The sequence below is a fragment of the Meles meles genome, chromosome 18 (genome assembly GCF_922984935.1).
Source record: "Meles meles chromosome 18, mMelMel3.1 paternal haplotype, whole genome shotgun sequence".
In the NCBI taxonomy this organism is placed as follows: domain Eukaryota; kingdom Metazoa; phylum Chordata; class Mammalia; order Carnivora; family Mustelidae; genus Meles; species Meles meles.
Genome location: NC_060083.1, coordinates 42,272,109 through 42,298,186, shown reverse-complemented (window position 1 = coordinate 42,298,186; position 26,078 = coordinate 42,272,109). Strand labels below are relative to the sequence as shown.

Below are 26,078 nucleotides of genomic sequence, written 5' to 3'. Positions count from 1 at the left end.
ATATGATGACTCCTTGAGGTATGCCATGGTCCATTCAACAAGAATTGAATGAGACCGGGAGGGAGACAAACCATAACAGACTCTTAATCTCACAAAACAAGCCGAGGGTTGCTGGGGGAGAGGGATAGGGAGGGGGTGGTTGGGTTATGGACATTGGGGAAAGTATGTGCTATGGTGAGTACTGTGAAGTGTGTAAACCTGGCGATTCACAGACCTGTACCCCTGGGGCTAATAATACATTATCTGTTAATAAAAAAAATTAAAAAATTATATTAAAAAAAGAATTGAATGAGACACACAAAAAATGACAAAAATTTATTTTTATCAACAGAGCACGCTTTTATACAAAAATCTTTTGTGGGACAGATGCAAGGGTGATGTTCCAGTTGAGATGAAGGAGTGAGCAACAGACTACTGTTAGCCCTTTCCTTCTCCTGAAACAGAGTGGCACCTGTGGGAGCCCTCTGCCGTGGAGTTCTATATTCATGGAATTCCATAGAACACGTTTTGAAAACTATGGATTCAGACTGTTACATGTTTTTTTCCTACTGGTAACCCTGAATCTAGACTTACTTCCTTCAATCCATTTTGGGGATTACTGCCAAAATGATCATCCTAAAATATCAAGTTACTCCCCTACTGAAAAACCATTTTAAGGATTTCTTAGTAGGGCATTTAAGAAAATCCACAATGTAACTTCAAAATACCTTGCCAGTGGTGTCCTCTGTCCTCTACTGTTAGTGGGCTGGTTAGTGGTCCCTGAATATGCATTACTTTTCCTAACCTCTCATTTTTTTTAATGCTGTTCAAATCCAGCAAGCCCAAAAACGAATTCATCTCTTCAACCCAAACCAACTTCTCCTGACTTCCCATCACTGTTAATAGCACCACAATCCCATTGAAATCTTTGTTCATTCATTATGTTCTATTGCAAATGCTATCCCTTTTAGGAAGCCATCCTTCATTCCAGGTTGGAGTTTTTCCCTTTTTCTGAAACTCAGTAACTTTTTATGTCTAATGACTGTCAGAATCTAACTCCATTTTATGGATAAACAGTAAGTATTTTTGCATGGTTTCAATACAGTCTAAATTGCCTAAGAATGCAATTACTATATAAATGAAGGGAAGATGATCTTTATTATGTTCAGAGCCAAGGCTCTTTTGCCATTATTGATGGAACCTGTATCCTTCTGTATTTTTAGGTCTTGCATTCATGGTGATTCTACAAATATATATGACTACTTTATTATCTGTTCTAAAATAATTGTGCTGGCATACTTATCTATTGAAATACAGATAACTTTATTATCATTTTTCCCCTTTGCTTGACAAATGTGGCTTTATTAAAAGCTTAAAGGGGTGCCTGGGTGGCACAATTGGTTGAACCTCCAACTCTTGGCTTTGGCTCAGGTCATGGTCTCAGGGTCCTGGGATCAAGCCTCCTGTCGCACTTCACACTCAGGGTAGAGTCTGCTTGGGATTCTCTCTCCCTCTTCCTCTGCCTCTTCCACTCATGCTTTCTCTCTTTCTCTCTCTCTTAAATAAATAAATAAATCTTTAAAAAAAAAAGGAAAAATCTTACATGTATGGATAGGTTGTATTTAATTCATGGTGATAAAGGAGGTATTATAAAATATTTTTCTAAAAGGGGGACTCTTCTTTCCAGATCATTGGCTGTGTGGGTGAGGGTGGCCTGAACTAGGGGTTCTGTGCTGAGACGCTTCAAAGCCTTGTTAAAAATATTTGGCTCCCCTTGAAGCCCTACTATACCCAAGTTTGCCAGGAGATTTGGGTAGGAATGGGGTTGATGGGCTTTATCATTTATAAAATCAGGAGTGCTGATAAAAGAAGTAAAGCCTTAAAAGCTTTGAGTCCTGCACCATTCATGGTCACCATTAACCAACTTTACTTTGAGTATACATCAGATGGCACATTAGTCTGGCTGTAAATCTCAGAAGCTCTGTTAGATGGGAACATGGAGTATCGCTATGTACTTGTAGACGTGTTGTTTCCTTTGTGGTACAAATAAATATAACCATGAGGTGCAAAAAAATAAAAAACAAAAGGAGGATACTTGGCCTTGGTAAGGTTGAAACCGCTCTGAGTTTACTATACTACAAGAGAATAGCCACAGTCTAAATAAGATAATGCATATGAAAATCACCTTGCATAGTACTAGACACAAAGGTGAGGCCCAGCAAATGTTTATTTCAGTTCATAAATCATTTAAAAAATCCTTTAGACCCTTGCTAATAGAAATATAGTCTGTGGACCAGCAGCATTAGCAACATTTGGCGGTTGTTACAAATGCAGAATTTTAGGCCAGACGTGATGAATTAGAATCTGCATTTTAACAAGATTTTTGGGGAATTCTAGTGCATGTTGAAGTCTTATAAACATTGCCCACAGTTTGAAAAGTATCAGTGTAGCCTATCATCAGTCTCATAGCACATGTTGGATTAGTAGTGGTAGATCATCTTTATATACATATTTAGCATATAGTTTTTATTTAAATGCTGATTTTAAGAGATAGTTGAGTAACAAAAAGCTTTATAACATTTATTTTTTGTTTTGTAATACAGTATTTATAACACAACCTAACCCCAAAATCAGAAATCTTCATTCATTATTCATTTTAAAAATACTTATTGAATGCCTATTATATGCCATGTATACAAAATATTGGCAATACAATAGTAAGCAAGATAGGCAGTGCTTTTGCTGGCCATTGAATTTATAGTTGGGTAAGAAAGACAGACACCTCCTCCCAATAAGTAAGTAACAAACGAAATAATTAAAATCATGTAAGTGCTATGAAGGAAATAGAGTGCTAACATGGAGATTAATGGTCAGGGACATGTTTGTTGAACCTCTCCTCTAAATAAGAGGTTTGGTTAGAGATAGCAATTTGGTCATCTGCAGCACATAGGTGATATTTAATGCCATGAGAGTAGATGGGATCACCTAAAGAATGTATCATAAGAAGGGGGCTCAGGATTGGGCTCTAAGAAACATCTAATTTAGGTGGTCAGGTAGAAAAGGAAGAGCCAGCAAAAGAGAAAGAGAAGAAAGATGGGAGGAAAACTAGAAGAGTGTGGTGTAATGGAATCAAGAGATAGGAGTGTTTCATGAAGGAGCAGGTGGTCAGCTATGTTGAATGTTGCTGAAAAATCAAGTAATATAAGGAGGAAAAAGTGCAAATTGGTTTTAGCAACATAAAACTTGCTAGTGACCTTAACAAAAGTGGTTTCTGTGGAGTGGTGGGGGGTGGATGCCAAATTTAAAGTGGTTAAAGGAAAGATGGGAATAGAGGAAGTAGAAATGTGGTACAGACCATTTCCCCCAAAAGTTTAACTAGGAAAGAAGCAGAGAAGTAAGTGGAGTTGTTGTTGGAGAGAAATGTGGATCAAGAGATTTTGTTTTTGTTTTCGAAAACAATTAATGACAGTTAAACTATCTGTAGCCTAAGTTTATTAAACACAAACACACACACACACACACCCCACCACCACCACCACCAACAACAACAACAACTCCAGGAACAAAATTGACACAAATCTTGAAATCTCAATTCTCAGGGAAGTTTGATTGCAGTATTAGCTATCACTGAATATATCTTCATAACTACTTGAACACATGCCATGTAAATACATTTCCTCACTGTGAGAATTTTTAAGATATAGGCTCTGCATTTAGCAAATGGTTGGTATAATCTGTACTCTTCTACAAGGAAGCATGCGAAAACCTTGAAATTCACTTTTTTCGAAAGTGGGGAGATAGTGCTATAATGGCAATTCTAAGGTCTGCGATTTTAGATATTTGAATATGTTTGAGTGTTCAACAGATTTTTTAAAAATTAAGGAATTTATGCAATGAAGTGCACATCTTACATTATGTAGCTTGATTAATTTTTACATATATACACACCTTTCTGATCAAGTTATGAAACATTTGCATCACCCCAGAAAGTTCCAATGTGCTCATTTATAATTTGTATGCCCCCTTTGCCCCAAGTTAAATGTTATTCAGACTTCTACCATCATAGATCAGTTTTCCTGTTCTTGAGTTCCATATATGAAAATCATATAAATGGAATCATACAGTATGAGCTTTTTTTGGTGTCTGGCTTCTTCCGCTCAACATACTTTTGAGATCTACCCACATTGTTACATTTGTTGGTAGTTAATTTTCTTTTATTATTAAAAGGTATGAATATAGCACAATTTGTATATTTATTCTACTCTTGATGGACATTTGATTGTTTCCAGTGTTTGTCTGTATTATGAACCTTCATATGCATGTCTTTTGATGGACATATACATTCATTTCTCTTGGATATAGATTTAGGACTAGCATTTCTGGGTCATAGGTTAGGTATATATTTAGCTTTGATACATACTGCCAGATAGTTTCTAAAGTGGTTGGACCAGTTTACCCTCCCGCTAGCAATATTGGAGAGTTCTAGTTGTTCCACATCTTGCCAACACTTGTTATTGTCAGTCGATCTTTTAAAATTTTAGCCATTCTGGTGTGTGTGTAGTGGTATTTCATTGTGGTTTTAATTCGCATTTTCCTGATAAATAATGATATTTAATACCTCTTCATATGTTTATTGGCCATTTGGATATCCTCTTTCCTAAAGTTCTGTTAAGTTTTCTGTACAATTTTTTAAGTTGGGTTGTTTGTATTTTTCTTACTGATTTTATAGACATTTAAAAAATATTTTAGAGGGCGCCTGGGTGGCTCAGTGGTTTAAGCCGCTGCCTTCGGCTCAGGTCATGATCTCGGGATCCTGGGATCGAGTCCCGCATCGGGCTCTCTGCTTGGCAGGGAGCCTGCTTCCTTCTCGCTCTCTCTGCCTGCCTCTCTGCCTACTTGTGATCTCTCTCTGTCAAATAAATAAATAAAATCTTTAAAAAAAAAGTTTTAGAAATATGTACTTTGGGGGCACCTGGATGGCTCAGTGGGTTGGATCTCTGCCTTTGGCTTGGGTCATGATCTCAGGGCCCTGGGATCAAGCCCCACGTTGGGTTCTTTGCTCAGCAGGGAGCCTTCTTTACCCTCTCTCTCTGCCTGCCTCTCTGCCTACTTGTGATCTCTCTTTCTGTCAAAGAAATAAATAAAATCTTAAAAAAAAAAAACAGGGGCACCTGGGTGGCTTAGTGGGTTAGGACTCTGCCTTCGGCTTGGGTCATGATCCCAGGGTCCTGGGATCAAGCCCTACATTGGGCTCTCTGCTCAGCAGGGAGACTGCTTCTCCCTCTCTCTCTGCCTGCCTCTCTGCCTACTTGTGATCTCTCTCTCTGTGTCAAGTAATAAATAAAATCTTTAAGAAACAACAACAACAAACCAAAACCAAAACAAAAAAAAAAAAAAAAAAGAAAGAAAGAAAAGAAATATGTACTTTGTCAGATGTGTATTACAAATTTTTTCTCCCGGCCTGTAAATTGCTTGTTTTCTTAATCTATTTGATAAGTAGAATTCTTAACTGTAATTAAGACAAATATATAAAATTTTTTTTCTTTTGGAATTGAGTGCCTCTTACATCCTGTTTAAGAAATTTTTACCTACTCAAAGACCATAAAAATATTCTCCTCTAGAAATTTGATTGTTTTAACTTTCACATTTAGCTTTATTACCTATGTCAAATAATGATTTTTTTAAAAAAGATTTTATTTATATACTTGTCAGAGAGAGCGAGAGAGAGAGATAGAGACAGGCAAAGGGAGAAGCAGCCTCCTGCTGATCAAGGAGCCAATGCAGAACTCGATCCCAGGACCCTGGGATTGTGACTTGAGCCGCAGGCAGACACTTAACTGATTGAACCACCCAGGCATCCAAAAAGAATGATTGGGGTGCCTGGGTGGCTCAGTGGGTTAAGCCGCTGCCTTCGGCTCAGGTCATGATCTCAGGGTCCTGGGATCGAGTCCCGCATCGGGCTCTCTGCTCAGTAGCGAGCCTGCTTCCCTCTCTCTCTCTCTGCCTGCCTCTCTGTCTACTTGTGATCTCTCTCTGTCAAATAAATAAATAAAATCTTAAAAAAAAACCAAAAAAAAAAAAACAAAAAGAATGATTGTTTTTGACCCCAGTTATTTTATAACAGAAACTATATATTTTGTGGTTATAAGATGAAAATCTTACTTGCAATATGTTGGATTCAATCATTTTAGCACTTTTCTTTTTTTAAAAGATTTTATGTATTTATTTGACAGAGAGAGATCATAAGTAGGCAGAGAGGCAGGCAGAGAGAGTGAGAGGGAAGCAGGCTCCCTGCCGAGCAGAGAGCCTGATGTGGGACTCGATCCCAGGACCCTGAGATCATGACCTGAGCCGAAGGCAGCGGCTTAAACCACTGAGCCACCAGGTGCCCAGCACTTTTCTTTTTAAGAAGTAATAACATGAAATGTCCATTCTTCCTTTTCTCTCTACATGTTTGTTTGATGGCACATGATATCCATGGTAAAATAAAAGCATATTTATTTTTCTACAATTTTAGAGTAATTTACCTTTTAAAGAAAAGAACACTAGATGTTGCATTGCTTATTTTAGCCCTGTGCCCAACAGTCTTTAATTTCCTCATTAGACGTTTAATCTAGGGAGAAAATGGGATATTTTCTTTAAAAAGAATAAGGTAGGAAAAACTGGAATGGTGATGTGGGTTGTATTTGATCCGGTGTCCCTACAGAAGTAAACCTTGCTATTTTTTTTTAAAGATTTTATTTATTTATTTGTCAGAGAGAGAGAGAGGGAGAGCAAGCACAGGCAGACAGCGTGGCAGGCAGAGGCAGAGAGAGAAGCAGGCTCCCTGCCTAGCAAGGAGCCCAATGTGGGACTCGATCCCAGGATGCTGGGATCATGACCTGAGCCGAAGGCCGCCGCTTAACCAACTGAGCCACCCAGGCGTCCCAAACCTTGCTATTTCTTAACTTTTACCTTAGCCCAAGGTAGAAAGGAAGGAAGTATTTTGGGGTTAGAGGAATTACTCTCATTTTATATCTTCCTTTCTCCTTCATCATAATCAACTAAAGTGTTTGCAATATCTGACCTACTTCTAAAATGTATAATTTATATAGAATACTTTAAAACATTGTTTAAATTATTTGAAACTAAGGTGTAATTCAAGACATGAATCCTTCTCTTCTTAATGTGTCTCTGACATCATACCCCTAGACAATTATGTGACTTTGTATTTTTTGGTCTTTCTTTGTGTCTTGAATTTGGTGTGTATAATCAGGAGAATAATAAATTTCCACTACACCTGTTTGTCTTGCAGAAATACTGTGAGATAATATGAAATCTCATTTGCGCCACTGGACTATGTGCTGGATGTCCCGTTTTTGGAGAGCCAGAGGCAAACAAAACCAAGTTCAGAAGAAAGCTCTCATAACATTGTTAGGAACTGAGTGGTAGCATCTGAATGATAATTTATCCTGTATGTTTCCAGAGAGCTGAACTAGGACCTGAAATGGACATTTCAGGAAATTCGAGTTCAGCTATATTTAAGGAGGAACTTTTTTTAACCATTTGAGTTTTTCTGAAATGGAAAGGAATAACATTCTGTATTATTGGAAGTGTCTAAGCGGAGACTGTGCAACCCAAATGGGATATTTGAGGAAATTCAGGGGAAGAAGAGGCGAGATAGCTAAGATAACCACTCTAATGCTGATATTCTAATTTCATTGTTTATAGAGGTCATTTTTCATTATACATTATAATATTATACTATACATTATACATAATATTATTCTTGCAGTGTTAAGAGTCCAGGAATGATTTTAAGTGGTAGTATTAAGAGAACTTATAAAAACATTTTATAAGATTTGTTATTTAAGGCATAAGGTCTTATGGGTCAATGGATAAATTATGATTTCAGAAATAGTAACTCATACTTTTGTTGCGTTGCCACGTTTACTGTACTGACTGTTACTGTTGCGATTGAACGCATTTTTGTAGTTAGTGATTCAATTTCCAAAGGTTTTAGTAAAAAAGTAAAAGTGAACGTTTTATGTAAGGGAGAATATTTTTTTCAAAAGAGGCATGTGGATAGGGCAGTCAGTTTACCGTTATGAAGATTGAAAGGAGTGTCAACACTGAGAGACAGCTTTCTGGCAGCTGTCAGGCATCAGTGTCGCTGGCAGCTGGCAAACTCAGCACAGGAGTTTCTCTAAGATTTAACATCTGGCTCTTCTTTAACACCTACACTTTCTACCAGGAGAACAGACCAGTGAATAGAAATCTGATTTCTGAAACTAAGAACAGAATTTTGTTAGCTGGTATTCTTAATTGAATGGTAATTATAATAGTATTAAAATAAAGGCAAGTTTACAACCATTTGAGTTAAAAATATGATTACAAATTTTGTAGGCAATATAAATATTTGGTTTTGTTCATAGATAATTTATAATAGAGCTAAGAGGTAAAAACTTTCACCCAAGAACTTTGATGAATTCTCAATTAACCGGACTGCTGTCATTTCCAAGTTTAAATTTTATTTGTAGTCTACCTCCTTTCATTTAGCAGTACATAAAATGCTAGAATCTCTGAGAAAAATCTCAGTATCTTAACAAAAAATTCTAACAAGTGAAATTGTTTTCAGAGGCATCTTTGTCAATGAGAAGAGAGTCTGAAGGAATAAAAACAAATTTGAAATTGTCATCTCTCAGTAAACACAATGAAGAGTGGTTTTCAATACTGGTAGAAAACCGTTTGGGATTGCTAGTAAAGCTTTGAAATTCTGGAGTACTTGGAAAGCTTCAGAAGACAGTCCAATACATTTGTCAGCTATCTCAGTATAGAATGGTTATACCTTTTATAAGATTTGTTATTTAAGACATAAGGTCTTATGGGTCAATGGATAACACTGATGATTTAATTAAACCATATCAGGATATTAGTTATTTAGTTGTGGGAAGGGCAAGAGGGTAAATGATTGGAAAAGAGTGTTTGCTAGGATTTACTGCTAGATTATAATTCTGTCTTTTTTAAAAAAAAGATTTATTTATTTGACAGATAGAGATTACAAGTAGGCAGAGAGGCAGGCAGAGAGAGAGAGAGGAGGAAGCAGGCTCCCAGCTAAGCAGAGAGCCCGATGCGGGGCTCAATCCCAGGACCCTGGGATCATGACCAGACTGAAGGCAGAGGCTTTAACCCGCTGAGCCACCCAGACGCCCCAATTCTGTCTTTTAAATGAGATAAGAAGGGTGCCTGGGTGGCTCAGTTGGTTAAATGACTGCCTTCAGCTCAGATCATGATCCCAGAATCCTGGGATCTAGTCCCACATCAGGCTCCCTGCTCAGCAGGAAGTCTACTTCTCCCTCTGACCCTCAACCCCCTCATGCTCGGTCTCTCTCATTCTCTCTCTTTCAAATAAATAATATCTCAAAAATAAATAAATAAGATAAGAAAAATAGTTTTATCTAATGATAGCAAAATAACCCTAGTGGTAATATGATGCTAAATATTTCTTTGTACACATACATATAAGTATATTTTTAAAATATTGTATCTGGGTGTTTGGCATCATGTAGTATTTTGTTTTTGCTTCATTTTTGTTTTTTTACCCTCCAAAAAGTAACATTAATATTTCAAAGAGTATGAAAGGTGCTGTCTCAGTGCTTTATATCTTTGATTACTGCATTACTGGAACCCATAACTTTTTCCTGAAATTCCAATTGCAGGGATTTTGGAAATACTGGTAGAAGATGATCACTGTTGTTTCCTGACATAGTATCTTTAAAATTTTGCTTTATATTTAATTTTTATATGTGTTTTTAAAAAGATTTTATTTATTTATTTGTCAGAGAAAGAGAGCACAAGCTGGGGGAGCAGCAGGCAGAGTGAGAGGCAAACAGAGGGAGAAGCAGGAGCTCCGCTGAGCGGGGAGCCTGATGCAGGACTCGATCCCAGGACCCTGAGATCATGACCTGAGTCAAAGGCGGACACTTAACCGATGGAGCCACCCAGGCATCTGTAATTTTTATATGTGGTTTGATTTAATTTTTCCTGATCCAGAGATTTACTGTTTGTTTTAAAGAAATAGCTTTACAGTGGTATCCCAAGCAATGGCAGGATATTCTAAAATCTAGAGCAGAGCCATTCAGTAGAACTTTCTGTGATGATCGAAATGTTCCTAATCTGTGCTGTCCAATATAGTAATACTAGCCACATGTTCTGTTAAGTACTTGAAATGTGGCAGGTGTGATTGAGAAACTAAATTTTTGATTTTAATTAATTTACATTTAAAGTTAAATCACCACACATGACTACTGTATTGGATGATATAGTATTAGTATTAATAACAAATCTAGAGCAGGGCTTCTGCAAAGGACCAGTGATTGTTTTAGGCTTTTTGACTCATATAGTCTCTGTCACAACTGTTTGACTGCCATTGGAGTACAGAAGCAGCTATAGACAGCACATAAATGAAGGAGTTTGGCTGTGTTCCAATAAAACCTTATTTTTGGATACTGAAATTTGAATTTCATAATTTTCAGTGGCATAAAACAGTATCCTAATTTTTTATCCATTTAAAAATATAAAAACCAAAATAAAATAAAATATAATGAAATAAAAATGTAAAAAACCAGCAGAGGAGAGGAGGAAAAAAAGGTAAAGATCCATTCTTATTTCACATGCCATGCAGAAATAGGTGTTGGTTGTAGTTTGCAGAACCTTGATCTAGTGTGTCCATAAGGATAAATGATAGAGATGCAAAAATTCATGTTTTCATTCAATAAATATTTATGGAGTGTCAGTCATGAATAAACACTCTTCTGGGACCTGAAGATACAGCAAAATAGCAATAAAAAATATAGACAAGGAGTGCGTGGTTGCTCAGTTGGTTAAGTGTCCAACTCTTGATTTCTGCTCAGGTAATTTTCTCAGGGTTGTGAGATCAAGCCCCACTTTGGGCTCTGTGCTAAGTGTGAAGCTGCTTGGGATTCTCTCTCTCCTTCTCCCTCTGCCCAACCCCTCCCAAATATGTGTGTATATGTGCCAGGTGGTGACAATGAAGAGATTTTATGAAGAAAAATGAAGGAGGGTAAAAGAAAAGAACATATAATGGAGGATGACATTTTTGTTAAGTTTTTAATTTTAATTCCACTAGAGTTAACATGCAGTGTTATAGTAGTTTCAGGTATACAATATAGTGATTCAGCAATTCTCTACATTACTCAGTGCTTACCATGATAGGAGTACTCTTTAATCTCCATCACTTGTTTCACCTACCCACCCTTCCCCACCTCCCCATTCCCCCCACCCATAGAGGATGATGTTTTATGTAAGGTAGTTAAGTAAAGCTTGTTTGGTAAGGTGAATTTTGAGCACACACCTGAATGAAGAGAGGAAGTGGGCCCCATGGTGGTCTAGGGAAAGAGCATTCTGGCCAGAAGGAAAGGTAAATATAAAGGTCTTGAGGCAGGAGTATGATTTACTTATCAAGTAAGAGAAGAGATGTAGAAAATAGAGGAGATTTTTTTGGGAGGATATTTATACTTAAACAAAATTAACCCGTTTTGGAATTCTTCCATCATTGGCACCATTTATGTGTAAACATCAGCACAGGAAATTATATTTATTTCAAAAGAAATGTAAGGACACTTCGTTCTTAACATTTTAGAGGATTCTTTTGGAAAATATTTTAAAGCTATGTTGATGGCCAACATATTAAAAAGACCCTAGCAGACCCCATCAAATAGAACATTTCTGAGGGTTTGGACTGAAGTTAAAGAAATTACAAAATGATCCATTAAAAACTGAAAAGTTTTTGCTGTGCTTAGAAATATTTAACAGGTTTCTAGTCTTCGGTTGGAAATTCCTTCACTACCCACTACCGGGCTTCATGTTTATATGAGGACCTTTAAGTTTAGGTGGAAAAAATGTACTTCAATCTCTTTTGTCTTTATGTTTTTTATTTATTTATTTTTTTTTTTGGGGGGTGCCTAAGGAGAACATCCATGTAGCCTGATTATAAATGGTTTTAATGTTTCCTTTAACTTCTGAATACTAAGGTAGTCAGAATCTCCTTTTTCTCTTAGAGACTGTACTAAGTTGTTTCTGGTGTTATTTACAGCACACAAAGCCTGCTTGAAAAAATATTGAGAGCTATTTAAATGCCATTGTCGGAGACTTTAAAAGATTCAGGGGACTGGGACCTTTTTCCTTTAGGTCACCAAATCAAAAGCCACCTTGCTCTGCAGTAACTAAAAGATATTTTCACATGAAGGTTGTTTATGTGAAACCTTTGAGCTAGTTTTCTTTCTTTTTTTTCCTGTTACGAATCCCTTTCATGTGCAGTTAAAAGTTTCACATTTAGTTTTTTTTTAAACTTTTTTTAAACGCTATCAAACTTACAGAAAAGTTGCAGTGCAGTACAAAAACTATTTTTTCAAGAATTTAGAGGCTAAGTTGCTGACATGATGCCCTATCATGCTTGAAAAGTTTAATGTACTAAAGTGTACTACTTCTACACAACGTAAAACAATGTCCAAATCAGGAAATAAACACTCATAAATGTATCTACCATTTAATCCTCAGACCCCATTCAGATTTCTCCATTTGTTTCCTCAGTGTTAATTTACTGCAGGAGGAGTCAGCTCAGAATCACACATTGGATTTAGTTGTCAAGTCTCTTCACTCTCCTTCAGTCTGGAACAATTTCTTGGTTCTACAATCTTTCATGACCTTGACAATTTGGGGTATTACAAAGCTAGTTATTGTGTCAAATATTGCTCAGAGTTCATTTTCTCACGGTTAGATTAATCTTATATGTGTTTGGCAGAAATATCACAGAAGTGATGCTGCCTTTTGTTATCAGATGGCACATAACCTTCATTTGTCCCATTATTGATTATGATCACTTTGTTTAGTTACAGTAGTGCTCTTTTCATCTTTGTAATAATAAGTAATTTGGGAGAAGCACCTTGAAACTATATAAATATTCCATTCATCATCTGACTTTCAGTTTACTTACTTATTAATGTCAATATGGACTCATGAATTTGTTTTTTTTCAGTAAGCTACAATCCAGTACTATCATTATTATTTTGATACTTCCCCTGTCTCAGATTTGGCCAATGGAAACCCCTTCAAAATGATTTCTGTATCCTTTAACATATCCTCTTCATTCTGGAAGCACTTCCTTGCTTTGCGACACAACAAAATGTTCCAGACCCATCTTATACTTTTCCCTTCCATTTCTCCAAGCCATTTCTCCAAGGAGCCTGGTTTCTTTAAGTGGAGAATGATATTTAGAAGTTAATATCTGGATGCCAGAAGTTGTTGTGGTGTCATTGCTCCTACGTGCTCTCAGTGGACAGGGCTAGGGACTATATGTATATATTATCCATATACATATACACACATTTACATCTGTATTTTATATCTGTTATATAGAGTAGAAGTCACATGTTCACACCAGTACCTTCATTTCCAAAACAGTACCACAGGGTTTTTTGTATTTGTAATGCCCTTCTCTGACAGAGAAAAATCTGGCTCTTATCCTTGCTATATTTACTTACTTGATCAAGCCTCTTTATACAATCAATCATCCATTGCCTCTATCATCCCTTCCTTAGCACGGATGCTTTCCTTACCTCATTTGGGTTCTGACATCCCGTACAATAGGTATGGTGCTATGTGGACATTCTTTTCAACTGCTCAGGCTATGACACCTTAATGCAAGGCTGTCCCTAATATATAAATGCCCTCTTCATTCCACTCAAGTTCTGGTATTTTACACTGGAGCACCCCTATGCATGGAAGCTCTGCCCACTGTCCCCATGTAGGTGCATTGCTTAACCCACTTAGGCTCTTAAAACCCACACCAGGCCACCTCTATGCATAGATATCCTATATATCATGCTTAGGCTCTGACTCATGCTAAGCTGTCCCTTATCTTGGATACCTTCTTTATCCTTCTTTGACTCCAGCATTCCAGTCAGGCAGTTCTCCTGCCTGAATGCCCTCTTTAGCCTACTCAGGCTCTGATTTCCCATTTGTCTGCTTTCCATATGGAATCTGTCCTTAACTCATTCAGACTGCCCATTCCATATGTCATACTCTTCAGGGTAGTTGGTCTCTAGCAGCCTGCCGTGGGCTCTGTCCCTTCCTTGCATAGATATTGCTCTCTCCCATCTTAGGTTTTGACACGCCATACCAGGCTGCTCCTTTGCTTATTTTAAAAATGTGTACTTTCCCTGCCTTTATGCTTTGCTGCTGTCCTCTAATGGGTAATCTGCTAAAATTTTAAGACTAAAACAATATAAATACAGTGACTTTATTTTTCAAAACAAAAATTAAAATATGACCAGACAACAGTATTGAATATTTAAAATTAATACTGTCCTGAACAGTTTTGGGTATATGATCATCATTAAAATAAAGAACAAAGAAGATTTTCCAGCAATGGAGGAGTATCTCCTATTTACCCAGCCTTCCAACAGATAACAATGATAGATTCTGGACAAAATATGAAAAAATCTATTACCTGAAGGCATTGGAAAATGTCAGAACCAAGCTGTTTTTATGTTTGTTTGTTTTAACCCAAGGGTAGGCACCAATTTTAGCCTCAGGGTGACCAAAACTTGGGTAGATAATCTGCAGTTACACTAGCTTAAGAAGCCATAGCAACCATAGCAGGCTGGGAAGGAAGGAGGGAAATCTTGGTATGAAAAAGGCAGATGGCTTTTTTATCTGTAAATACTCTGGCTGCTCCAGATCTCTAGCTGATCACTGAACCACACATATATGGGGTCACACTCTGAGCAGCCCATCTGAGGCTAAAATATTGAACAGAGATTTATGCCTCTGCAAGATACCAGCTTGTGCCAATTTCCCTGGGGCTGTGAAAATTCTCTGATCTAGAAAAATCCTCAATTCCAGGTGTGCTAGAACATTTGGTTACTCTAGTTGCTGCTCACTAGAGACAGAATTCGAGTTTGAGTCTAAGCAAGTTAACTGCATGCTTTAAAAAGTAAAATAAACAAAGAAAAACTCCTATACTCTCCAGATGAATTTAACAGAATCCAGAAATTCTGTAACATTTCCTTTATAATGTCCAGGGTACAATCCAAAATCATTAAGTCATACGAAGAAGTAGGAAAATGGGACCCATACTCAAGATAAAAGGAAATCAATGGTGACTGACCTCAAGATGGCACAGATATTGGAACTGGAAGAAAGGATCTTAAACAGCTACGCTAATTATACCCAAAGATGTAAAGGAAAATATGCTCGTAATGAATTAACTGATAGGAAATCTTGGCAAGGAAACTATGATAAAAGAACAAAATGGAAATTCTAGAACTAAAAGTTATAATATCTGAAATAGAAAACTCACTGGACAAACTTAACAAATTAAGATGACAGGAGAAATAGGAAGTGCAGTTGAAGACATATCAATGAAAGTATTCAATCCGGGGCACCTGGGTGCCTCAGTGGGTTAAGCCTCTGCCTTCGGCTCAGATCATGATCTCAGGGTCCTGGGATTGAGCCCCGCATCGGGCTCTCTGCTCTGCAAGGAGCCTGCTTCCTCCTCTCTCTCTCTCTCTCTCTCTCTCTCTCTCTGCCTGCTTCTCTGCCTACTTGTGATCTCTGCCTGTCAAATAAATAAATAAAATCTTAAAAATTAATTAATTAATTAAAAAAAAGAAAGTATTCAATCTGAACAACACAGAGGGAAGAAAAGCTATTGGGGTGGGGGGAGAACAGACACCCAGGGAATTGTGGGAAAATATTAAAAAATCTAACATACATGCAGTTGGAGTCCTAGAAGAAAGGAGCAAGAGGATGGAAGAGGAAACATATTTGAAGAAACAATGGCTGAAAATGTCTCAAGTTTAGTGGAAAACATAATTTTACAGAAGTTTAGTGATCCTAAGTGGGATAAATTCAAATAAAATCACACCTAGGTATATCATAGTCAAATTGCTGAAAATCAAAGATAAAGAGAAAATCTTGAAGCATTCAGAGAAAAAGAATACATTATATATAGGAAAAAAATAATACAAACATCACTGACTTCTCATCAGAAACAATAGAGCCTAGGAAGTAGTAGAATGCCATCTTTAAAGTGTTGAAAGAAAACTGTCAACCCAGAATTCTGTATCAAGTAAAAATATCCTTTAAAATTAAAAAAAAAATCTTTAAAAAGGGGTGGAGGCAATGCCTGGGTGACTCAGTCTGTTGAGCATCCACCTCTTCATATTGGCTCAGGTCATGATCTCACAGTCCTGAGATCAAGCCCCACATTGGACTCCACACTCAGTGTGGAGTCTGCTTGTCCCTCTTCCTCTGTCTTTGTCCCTCCCCACACTCCTCACTTGCTGTCTCTCTTTCTCTCTGTCTCAAATAAATAAATAAAAATCTTTAAAATTGAAGGCAAAATAAAGATATTTACAAATAAATGAAAACCAAGAAAAATTGTCACTCACATATTTCCATGACTAGAAATGCTAATAGAAGCTCTTTTGACTAAAGAAACATGGTATCAGATGGGAACTCACATCTTCAGGAAAAAAATGGAAAAGTACTAGAAATGTTAAGTACAAAGTAATAATTTTTTCCTCTTAATCTCTTTAAAATACAATTACTGTATAGATAATTCCTTTTATTCTCCTTGAGGTACTTTTTAGGGAGGATAGAGGGAGGAAAGAACAGTCCTGCTCTGAAGAGGAAATCTGCTAAAGCTTCCAAAATGGCATCCTTATTAAATGCTCCAAATCTAGAAAAAATTTACTCTAAGTAGCTAATATTTATAATTCTTTTTCTTTTCAGATACAAAACCAAATGTGGAACTGAAAAGCACTCAGGAACAATCTGTGTCCACAGGTAACATCAGGTCTTTCTAGAAATATATCTTTACTGAAATTACCAAAGGAAGAAGAATATTCTGATCACAGTGAAAATGCTATGGGAGTATGTTGGAAAAAATTTGTCTCTTTCTGACACAAAAATAACTCATCCATTTGGATTACATAAATTCTTTGGCATTATTGGGCCAAATCACACCCTACTTAATGTTGATCACTGTTGTTGTTGTTGTTTTTCCATAAAAAATTTTTTTTAATGGACTGGTTTAAATAAAGACAGTTTTGGTTGAATGGTGTAGTAGCTTCTGTTTTATCTACTTGTGCTTTTCACTATAGATAGAGGTCAGCAAACCTTTTTGTGTAAAGGGAAGGTTAGTACATTTTTAGACTTTGTGGGGGCCATATATAGTTTCTGTTTCATATTCCTTTTTATTTATTTTTTTTAAATTTTATTTTATTTTTCAGTGTTCCAAGATTCATTGTTTATGCACCATCCCCAGTGCTCCATGCAATATGTGCCCTCCTTAATACCCACTGCCAGGCTCACCTAACCCCCCACACCCCTTTCTTCCAAAACCCTCATTTTGTTTCTCAGAGTCCACAGTATTTCATGGTTCATCTCCCCCTCTGATTTCCCCCAATTCACTTTCCCTTTCTTTCTCCTAATGTCCTCCATGTTATTCCTTATGCTCCAAAAGTAAGTGAAACCATGTGATAACTGGAGGGGATTATGCTGAGTGAAATAAGTCAAGAAGAGAGTCAATTATCACATTACTTTTTAAATAACCCTTAAAAAATGTAAAAACCATTCTTACCTCCTGGGCCCATACAAAAACAAGTCATGGCTAGATTTGGGTCTCAGGCTATAGTTTGCTGACTCCTTCTCCAGAATAAACTATAAACATTTAAAAACTTTTCCTAAAAATAACTTCTATGTTTTCTGGATTGATTAACTCACTTTGGATCAAAATTTATGCTATATTACAAAATTTATCACTGAAGTATCTTTTTGTCAATTATACTGTCAATTATAACCTTTTATTTTAATTGAACCTGTACCTCATGTTAGTTGTTCAGGTGTGCACTTTATCTTAGTCATGCTGAGCTTGAGAAAAGTGAGCTACTATTTAGAACAGTGTTTTAGAGTTCACAGAGTATATTACAACATGCAGAAATGAGCAATTTAATGTGTTTATAAATAAAAACATGAGTCCATGATAACCATAGTTTTAGCACTTCTTCATCATGGATTTTATGAAATGTTTCCATTTTACTACTGGATTCCAGCAAAAGTCCTACTCCATGTGTTCAGTCATTGGTGCAGCTGAAAGGAATGCCACCCCAGAGTTTCTAGTCACTTCTCCTACTTCACCTAGCTTTAAATGCCATAGGATTCAGTATCTTTGACTATTTGTTGTATATAATTGTTACTCAATAAATATTTCATTGAACATTAGGAGGGACATTAGGAGTTTGATAGAAAGTGAATGAGTTTTTAGTTTATTTCTTTTGTTAACATCTTTTTAAGCTACCATGCTTAAATATGAAATAATACCAGCTACATATTCCTTTTTTCCTAACATCTAAATTATCTAATATTTATATATAAATATTATAATATTTATATATAATATAAATATTATAATATTTATAATATAATATATTGTATATAATATAATGTGTAATATTATAATATAAATATTTATAATATAAATATTATAATATTTATAATATAAAAATAAATATAAATTTATATAATATATATTTATATAATATACAAATATATTTAAATATATTTCTATTAAACTTGATTTTTAATATCTTTGCTATTTGTTTAAGCATGCTTTTACATGTTTTTATTATGTCTATTCCCTTTCACTTATGAACTCCTGTAATACGTTATATTTCCCTTACTCTTTTGTCTGAGTCTACATTATAGACCTGTATTATCTCTTTTTTTTTTTTTTAAAGATTTTTATTTATTTATTTGACAGATGGAGATTGCAAGTAGGCAGAGGAGATAGGCAGAGAGAGAGGAGGAAGCAGGCTCCCCGCTGAGCAGAGAGCCCGATGTGGGGCTCGATCCCAGGACCCTGGGACCACGACCCGAGCCGAAGGCAGAGGCTTTAACCCACTGAGCCACCCAGGCGCCCCAGACCTGTATTATCTCTTATCTGAGTCTTGCATTTATAGTTATGATCTTGTCTTATCTACATCTGCAAATTATAAGCTCCTTAAAGACAGGAATTATGACAATTCATTTCTGTAGCCTTGTCTGCATTTAGTAAATGTTCAAAGAAATAAAGGAACACAAGGGTCAATACGTCTTCCTCAGAATCACATTTATAATGTGAACAGAAAAGGAAAATAAGATTTGATATACTGTTGCTTATGGGTTTTCTCTCAGGAAAACATGTTTCCCAAATTGGGTTATGCCAGTGTTGTTGAGCTCAGTATTTCTCAACACTACATAAACGCTTCTTGTTCATAAATAGCAATAGTGTCCTACTGAATATTGTGAGACATACCAAAAGAGAGAGAATTTCTGCCAGGAAAGAACATGAATACATTTTAACTCGGATGTACCCTGGGCATATTTCTGAACCTCAAGAGTTTTCACATATATTCCACTTGGGGTATATATGAAAGGGATACTGGGTCATTAAGAGATTATACTAAAATGGGATTCTACTTAATAAAAATATTACATTTTTACATATAAAAAATTTTATATTGTAAAAATCCTTTAAAGTTGACCTACCCAGTTAAAATTCTTTTTATCTCCTAGAAGGCCCAGTGATTTTGAATGACTATGATTTAACCAAACCACATGAAACAGAAAATGTGGACAGTGCAGAAGGCCCAACCAATGAAGATGAAGATCTAAGAGGTGAGTCATTGTTATGGACTAAAAATAATTATAGATATGGTTGAGGCTTAATACATAGAAGAAATCAGGATGTCCCAAGGAAACTTGGATTTATGGATTGAGCTGGGAGTAATTAAGTTTTCTTCACTTTATAAACTTAGTATTTAGGGACTCCTGGGTGGCTCAGTTGGTTAAGTGTCTGCCTTTGGTTCAGGTCAGGATCTCAGGGTCCTGGGATGGAGCCCCACCTCGGGCTCCCTGCTCAGCAGGGAGTCTGCTTCTCCCACTCCCTCTGCCATTCCCCCTGCTTGTGCTTTCTCACCCACTCTCTCTCTCAAATAAATAAATAAAACATTTTTAAAAAATTAATATTTAATTATTTGCCAAAGGATATCAGCAAACTTTGAGAATCTGAGGTGCTTATTCAGAGTTCAAGTTATACCAACTTCATTTTTTTTTAAAGATTTTATTTATTTATTTGACAGAGAGAGAGAGATCACAAGTAGGCAGAGAGAGAGGAGGAAGCAGGCTCCCTGCGGAGCAGAGAGCCCGATGTGGGGCTCGATCCCAGGACCCTGAGATCATGACCTGAGCCGAAGGCAGTGGCTTAATCCACTGAGCCACCCAGGCGCCCCCCAACTTCATTTTTAAAATGTGTATTTGACTCTTTTCCATTATAAAAATAAGGAATGTTCATTAGAGAAAGTTTGGAGTATTTCCCAACACCAACGACCAGTTCTCCAATTCTTCATACAGTAACTAGGCATCCAACAATCCAATTCAATTCTCTTACTAACTCTTGGAGTTAGCACAGAACCCACAGGTTAAGGGCTCAGTCCCACAAGACTGCCCTCACTTTAGACATCAGTTGAAACTATAGATCTCCACATTACCTGCACTTCTGTCCAGCTTGGTTACATATGCAGGGTTTTTCACAACTACTACCCTCAATTTTAATAAGGTGCTAGAATCTAGGAAAACACTTTACTTACTATTATTAGTTTATTATAAATGATAAAACTCAAGAGCAGGCAGATGGAAGAGATACATAGGGCAAGGTATGGAGTGGGAAGGGATGGAGCTTCCATACCCTCTCTGGGCACACCGCCCTCCCATTCATCTTGATGTGTTCACCAACCCAGAAACTCTCTGAAACTTATTGTTCAAGAATTTTTATAGAGCTCAGTCTTCAGTTGCACCCCACCCCATCACTTTGTCTTTCTGGTGACCATCCTATCCTAAAGGTACCTAAGGTCCTTACCCTAAATCATCTCATTAGCATAAACTCAGATGTGATCAAAAGGAGATTGTTATAAATAACAAAAGATACTCCTATCATTCAGGAAATTCCAAGGGTTTGGGGAACTCCTGTGCCAGGAACCTAGGACAAAGACCAAACATATTTTTATATTTTACCATAAGCTACCCACTGGTCTTTGACCACGAATCTCTTATAGCAAAAGGATTGTAAAAGTCAAGATACTGGTAGGGTGCCTGGGTGGCTCAGTGGGTTATCAGGTCACCTTATCAGGATCATGATCTCAAAGTCATGAGATTGAGCCCTTGTCGAGCCCTGTGTCTGGCTCTATGCCCAGTGCAGAGTCTGCTTGAGATTCTTTCTCTCCCTCTTCCTCTGCTGGTTCCCCTGTTCATGGGCTTTAAATAAATGAATAGATGGATAAATGGATAGATTAGATAGATAGATAGATAGATAGATAGATAAAATCTTTTAAAAATAAATAAAGTCAAGTAACTGACACATTACTACAGTCACATTCAGTCATTAATAATTATTCCAGGGCGCCTGGGTGGCTCAGTGGGTTGAGCCTCTGCCTTCGGCTCAGGTCATGATACCAGGGTCCTGGGATCGAGTCCCGCATCGGGCTCTCTCCTCAGCAGGGGGCCTGCTTCCCTCTCTCTCTGTCTGCCTCTTTGCCTACTTGTGATCTCTCTCTCTCTCTGTCAAATAAATAAATAAAATCTTTAAAAAAATTTATTCCAGCCCATCATCGTATCATATGAAAATGACTCCCAGGGTGAGGCCACTTAGATTTGCAGGCTTCCATTTGATTTTGTCAGGTTCCAAAAACAGGACTGGTCTTCGCAATGGCTTCCCCTTTTCAGCATCTGGTATAATTGAACTGAGAGACAATATATATTATCTCTTGCTCTGAGCCTCTCTTGAGATTTTAATGTAATATTGGATTTCCTTCATTACGTAACCCTTTGATTCATTTCTTTACCCTCAGCTATTATTCCGTCTTCATTTCTACCAGAACCTTTCCATGTTTGGAAGGAACTTTAGGTTTAATGGCTGTGCTGGTCTAGATTTCAGGCAGCAATATTATTCTAGCAAGTACCTCCCCCTCAATCCATTCTTGTTCCTACAGGGTAGAGGTACTCAAGTACAAAACCAGCTGGCTCTTTATACCACTAGCAGCAGAGCTGGATTCACTGTTACTTTCAGTTTGAGCAAATGGAGTGAAGGCATAACCTGCCCTATCAGGCCTTTAGCTATTCCAACATAAAGATTTAAAACTGTAGTTATTGTTTCTCGCCTCAGAATCATTCTGTTTTGAGCACTTGTTGCAGCCCTATCCCATGACTACTCCATCAAGTAGGAAAGAGAAAGTTGAGGTGATGAAGAAAAAAAAAGTTGAGTGAAAGAAAAAAGTATGGTCATCAAATCAGTGTCCTCTCCCCTTGGGAAGAATTATAGTCATACCAATATGTTCCCCCCATGGAAAGAAATTGCATAGTCACATTAGTGCCCTCCCCCAACCCTCTTCCCCAGATCCACCAGAAAAACAGCAATCCATCAGTGAGGATACTCCCTTAGCCCTGCTCATGTTGAGTGTGAGCACACATTCTTTAAAGACATATACACCAGCCCTTCATGCCTACAAGTTTGCCTGTTTTAAATGTTTTGGTTGCCTATTCCAATTCTCTATTCTCTATTCTGAGGACAATATTTCTCTGCCTGTCATTTAATATTATAGGCTGTAAAGTGTATTTCTTGTCCTAAAGAAATGTGATTTGGTGGTCCAAATTGGTACAGTATCTTCCAATCCATTTTTTTGTTAATACTCTGACCATTTGCATCTACCACCAGGTAAGCAATGCACAGTCCAGAATCAATGTCTAAAACCCATTTGTAGCCCTTCTACCTGGTGACTGGCATTGGTTCAGTATAATTTACTTGCTAGATAATGTGGGAGGGGCCTTCCCTCTGAGGACTCTTTACCATAGCCATAGGCAGCCTCTGTCTCTCTTGTTGGCATTTTGAGTACAAAGGGAATATGTCCAGATTCAGCCCTCTGTATAGCCGTGGTCCCCAAATGTCTCCTCCTTTCATGAACCCAGGTAGTCACTTCAAATAAGTACAGTGTGATATCCACTTGGTTCTAATGACCTTCCAAGCCTGGAAGAGGATTCTTCTGATGGGCATCAACATGTCCTACTTTAATGTACCCCTCAAATTTCTATACTGATTTCTGTATGGTCATGCTTTCAATGGGCATCCCTTTAAAAGACCAGTTTTCCTTCTGCCTATTCCTATGGCCAGGCCACTGGCCATCACCCATGACTCAGGTAAAACCCAAAATGTAGAGGCTTTTGTCATTGTTCCATTCCTCCATCACTGCTAGGAAAACAGCATGGAATTCATCCACTGAGTTGATTTGTTTTTACATCTTCAGTTGGAGTGGTGGTCTTCCAAACAGGATATTTTTCATTTACCTTGGAACTGCTACCCATAAACCAAGCAGCTCTTTGTTGTTCAGTCACAGCTGTTTATCATGCACCATCCAAGTAATGATATAGCTTCACATTGTTCTGAAGTCGGTCCCTTGGGGAAAAGACTCTCTGCTTGTGAGTACCTCCTGCTTGCATGCCTCAGGTAGCATAATCCAGTATAAACCATTTCTGTCTTATTATGGAACTCTCCTGGGCATTGCTCTCGCAAAAGCCTTAGAGCATTTCTGTGACGTCACCTAAGACAGTATGTGTATTTCAGATGTTAAGACTGTTTTTGTACTACAGTCATAGGGGCAGTTTCAATTAATGTCCAATAGCAGGCTGCTAATTGCCCTTCGAATGGAAGTCTCCATTCCATAGTCCTAACAGCTGCTGGGAAGCAATTTCAGGCTTTTGCCATAAACCCCAGTTTATGCTCCACATAGAGCTACCACACAGACTCTGTCCCCACCCAGCACTGCCACTTCTCATCTACACTGTGGACTTGGGCAATCTCATCCATCCCCATTTAGGGGATAGGACAGATGTACATGCCTTCTGTTTTATAGAAACAGTTAATTCCCCAGTCACACACAATATCCATGGCCATAAGACATTCAGGTAAGAGATGCAGCCGCTTCAAACATACTAGCTTTCCTCCTGACTTTTGCCTTAATCCTTCAACCCTTCCATTCCTAACTGTGACCTATCAACAGGTTTTGATTTTATAAAGTGAGGTAAGGGAGATGTTCCCCAGTCAGACATAATATCCATTCTCATAATACTTTCAGGTAAAGAAGACACAATTTCTTCACATAGAGCCTATTTAAACATTCCTATTTCCATCTAAGCTTCCGCCTTAATCCTATCAACCCTTAAACATTTCTATATTCTCTCAAAGTGAATATTTCTGATGGACTTCACTAACAAGTTTTTTTGTTTTGTTTTGAAAAAAAATTTTTTTTTGAGAGAGAGACAGTGGAAGAGAGCATGAGCGAGGAGAAGGTCAGAGGGAGGTGCAGACTCCCCATGGAGTTGGGAGCCCGATGCGAGACTTGATCATGGGACTCCAGGATCATGACCTGATCCGAAGGCAGTCGCTCAACCAGCTGAGCCACCCAGGTGCCCCACTAATAAGTTTTGATACTGCAGCAAATGAGGTTGCCAGGTCAGGGAGTCCCAGAAACTCTTCTTCTCCACCCCCTGACCATTTTACCCTTTCATGTGCAGAAGGCCTTCCATCCCTAGTGAGAGGCTGAGCCCTGTCCCCTTTGTCATGACAAAGATTAATCTGCCTATTGCCTTAGCTAATTTCAGATCAGATTTCTGTTTGTAATCTTTGTCTTTTGGCTTTGTAAGTTCCTCTACACTGGAATGAATAGAGTGGGCTTGTTTGGGCCCTTTAATGGAGGAAGTCTGTTTGGTCCACCCAGTCTTGCACAGTGTTGTCTTAAGATCTTTGTTTCAAACCCTTCGATGTCTGTCTCCTTTATCCCGTTTCTTAATAAAAATCTAAAGATTTTCACCCTGCTGAGATGACTCCTTTGATTCTCCCCTTTCTTTCTTTTTCTTTGGTTTGGCCTTAACCAATGTTTCCTTTATTCTTCTTATTTCTTAGTAACCATTTACAATTTTCCACCTTGTTGGAACAAGTCCCTTGATTCTCCCTTCTACCTTTCCTCATTTTCTCATTAATTAACTTAATGTTTTCATTAGCCTCTGTAAAACTCAAGAGGGGAAGCTAAGACGGCAGATTCACTCTGGTTTCTTCTACTGTTCCTTGATTTTGAAGTGGGAAGGTTACGTGGGGTACCTATACAAAAGGGGCTCCCTAGTCTGTGTTTTCTTAGATTCTGTGTCTCTTTAGAATCCATTCATCATAGAACCGGTTTTATTAATTGTATTGTCTTATTTTTGTACGCTTTGATATTTGAGGCTTTTATAGACCTGGGAAAAGACTGCTTTTCCCAGGGGTAGCCAATTCTTACAGATAGCAGAAGGGTTAACAGGATCATGCTTTTCATATACAAACCAATCAGTCCAGAGCCTGTACCTCCCAACTACCTCCTTACCTTATTCTCATATACCAAGCTAATATTTCCCCTGCCCAAAATCATCCCACAGCCAAGTATATCAGGTAACTAAAGACCATTCTGTGTTCCAGAGTCTTCCAGGATTATTCAAAGCAGCCAATCCTAAACTGTTTACTCTGCCTGCCTTGCCTTTTCTCAGTAAAAACTGAAATTCCAGTAAAAACTCTGGCCTAGGATTTCCTTAACTGCTTTTTTCTGCCTCCTGACTGACACTGGTGCTTTCCTCTGTAGCCCTGTGAGGTCACTACCGCTCTATGGGTCCTGTGAATGTAATAAACTTCTTCCTTCCAATCTTTGTCTTCATCTCCTCCTGTGGCTTTACTAACTTTACCATACCATATCCAATATGCACATTTTTATAACACCCCCTTAAACCACAGCATTTATCATGACCTTGGGAACAGGCATATTTAATGAATGAATATCTCTGTTATCATAAAGCCAGTCCCATATGGCTTACATACAAAGTTTATCAGCTGTTTCATCTGGATGTTCCACTGGCGTTTATAGAGAGAGTCAGATAGTCCTCTTCTCGGAGTAAACTGACTCTAACAGTGGCTTTTATCTAGT

At 37.7% G+C, this 26,078-nt stretch overlaps 1 protein-coding gene across 1 annotated transcript in view; it reads left to right on the top strand.

Annotated features, from left to right (window-relative positions):
• The window catches only part of IKZF3 (IKAROS family zinc finger 3), an 86,975-nt gene that overhangs the window by 8,206 nt on the left and 52,691 nt on the right, over positions 1-26,078 (top strand). Inside the window, exons 2-3 of the mRNA XM_045985710.1 lie at positions 16,777-16,830; positions 19,600-19,701. Of these exons, the coding sequence (XP_045841666.1) occupies positions 16,777-16,830; positions 19,600-19,701 (156 nt within the window). The remainder of the gene's footprint in view (positions 1-16,776; positions 16,831-19,599; positions 19,702-26,078) is intronic.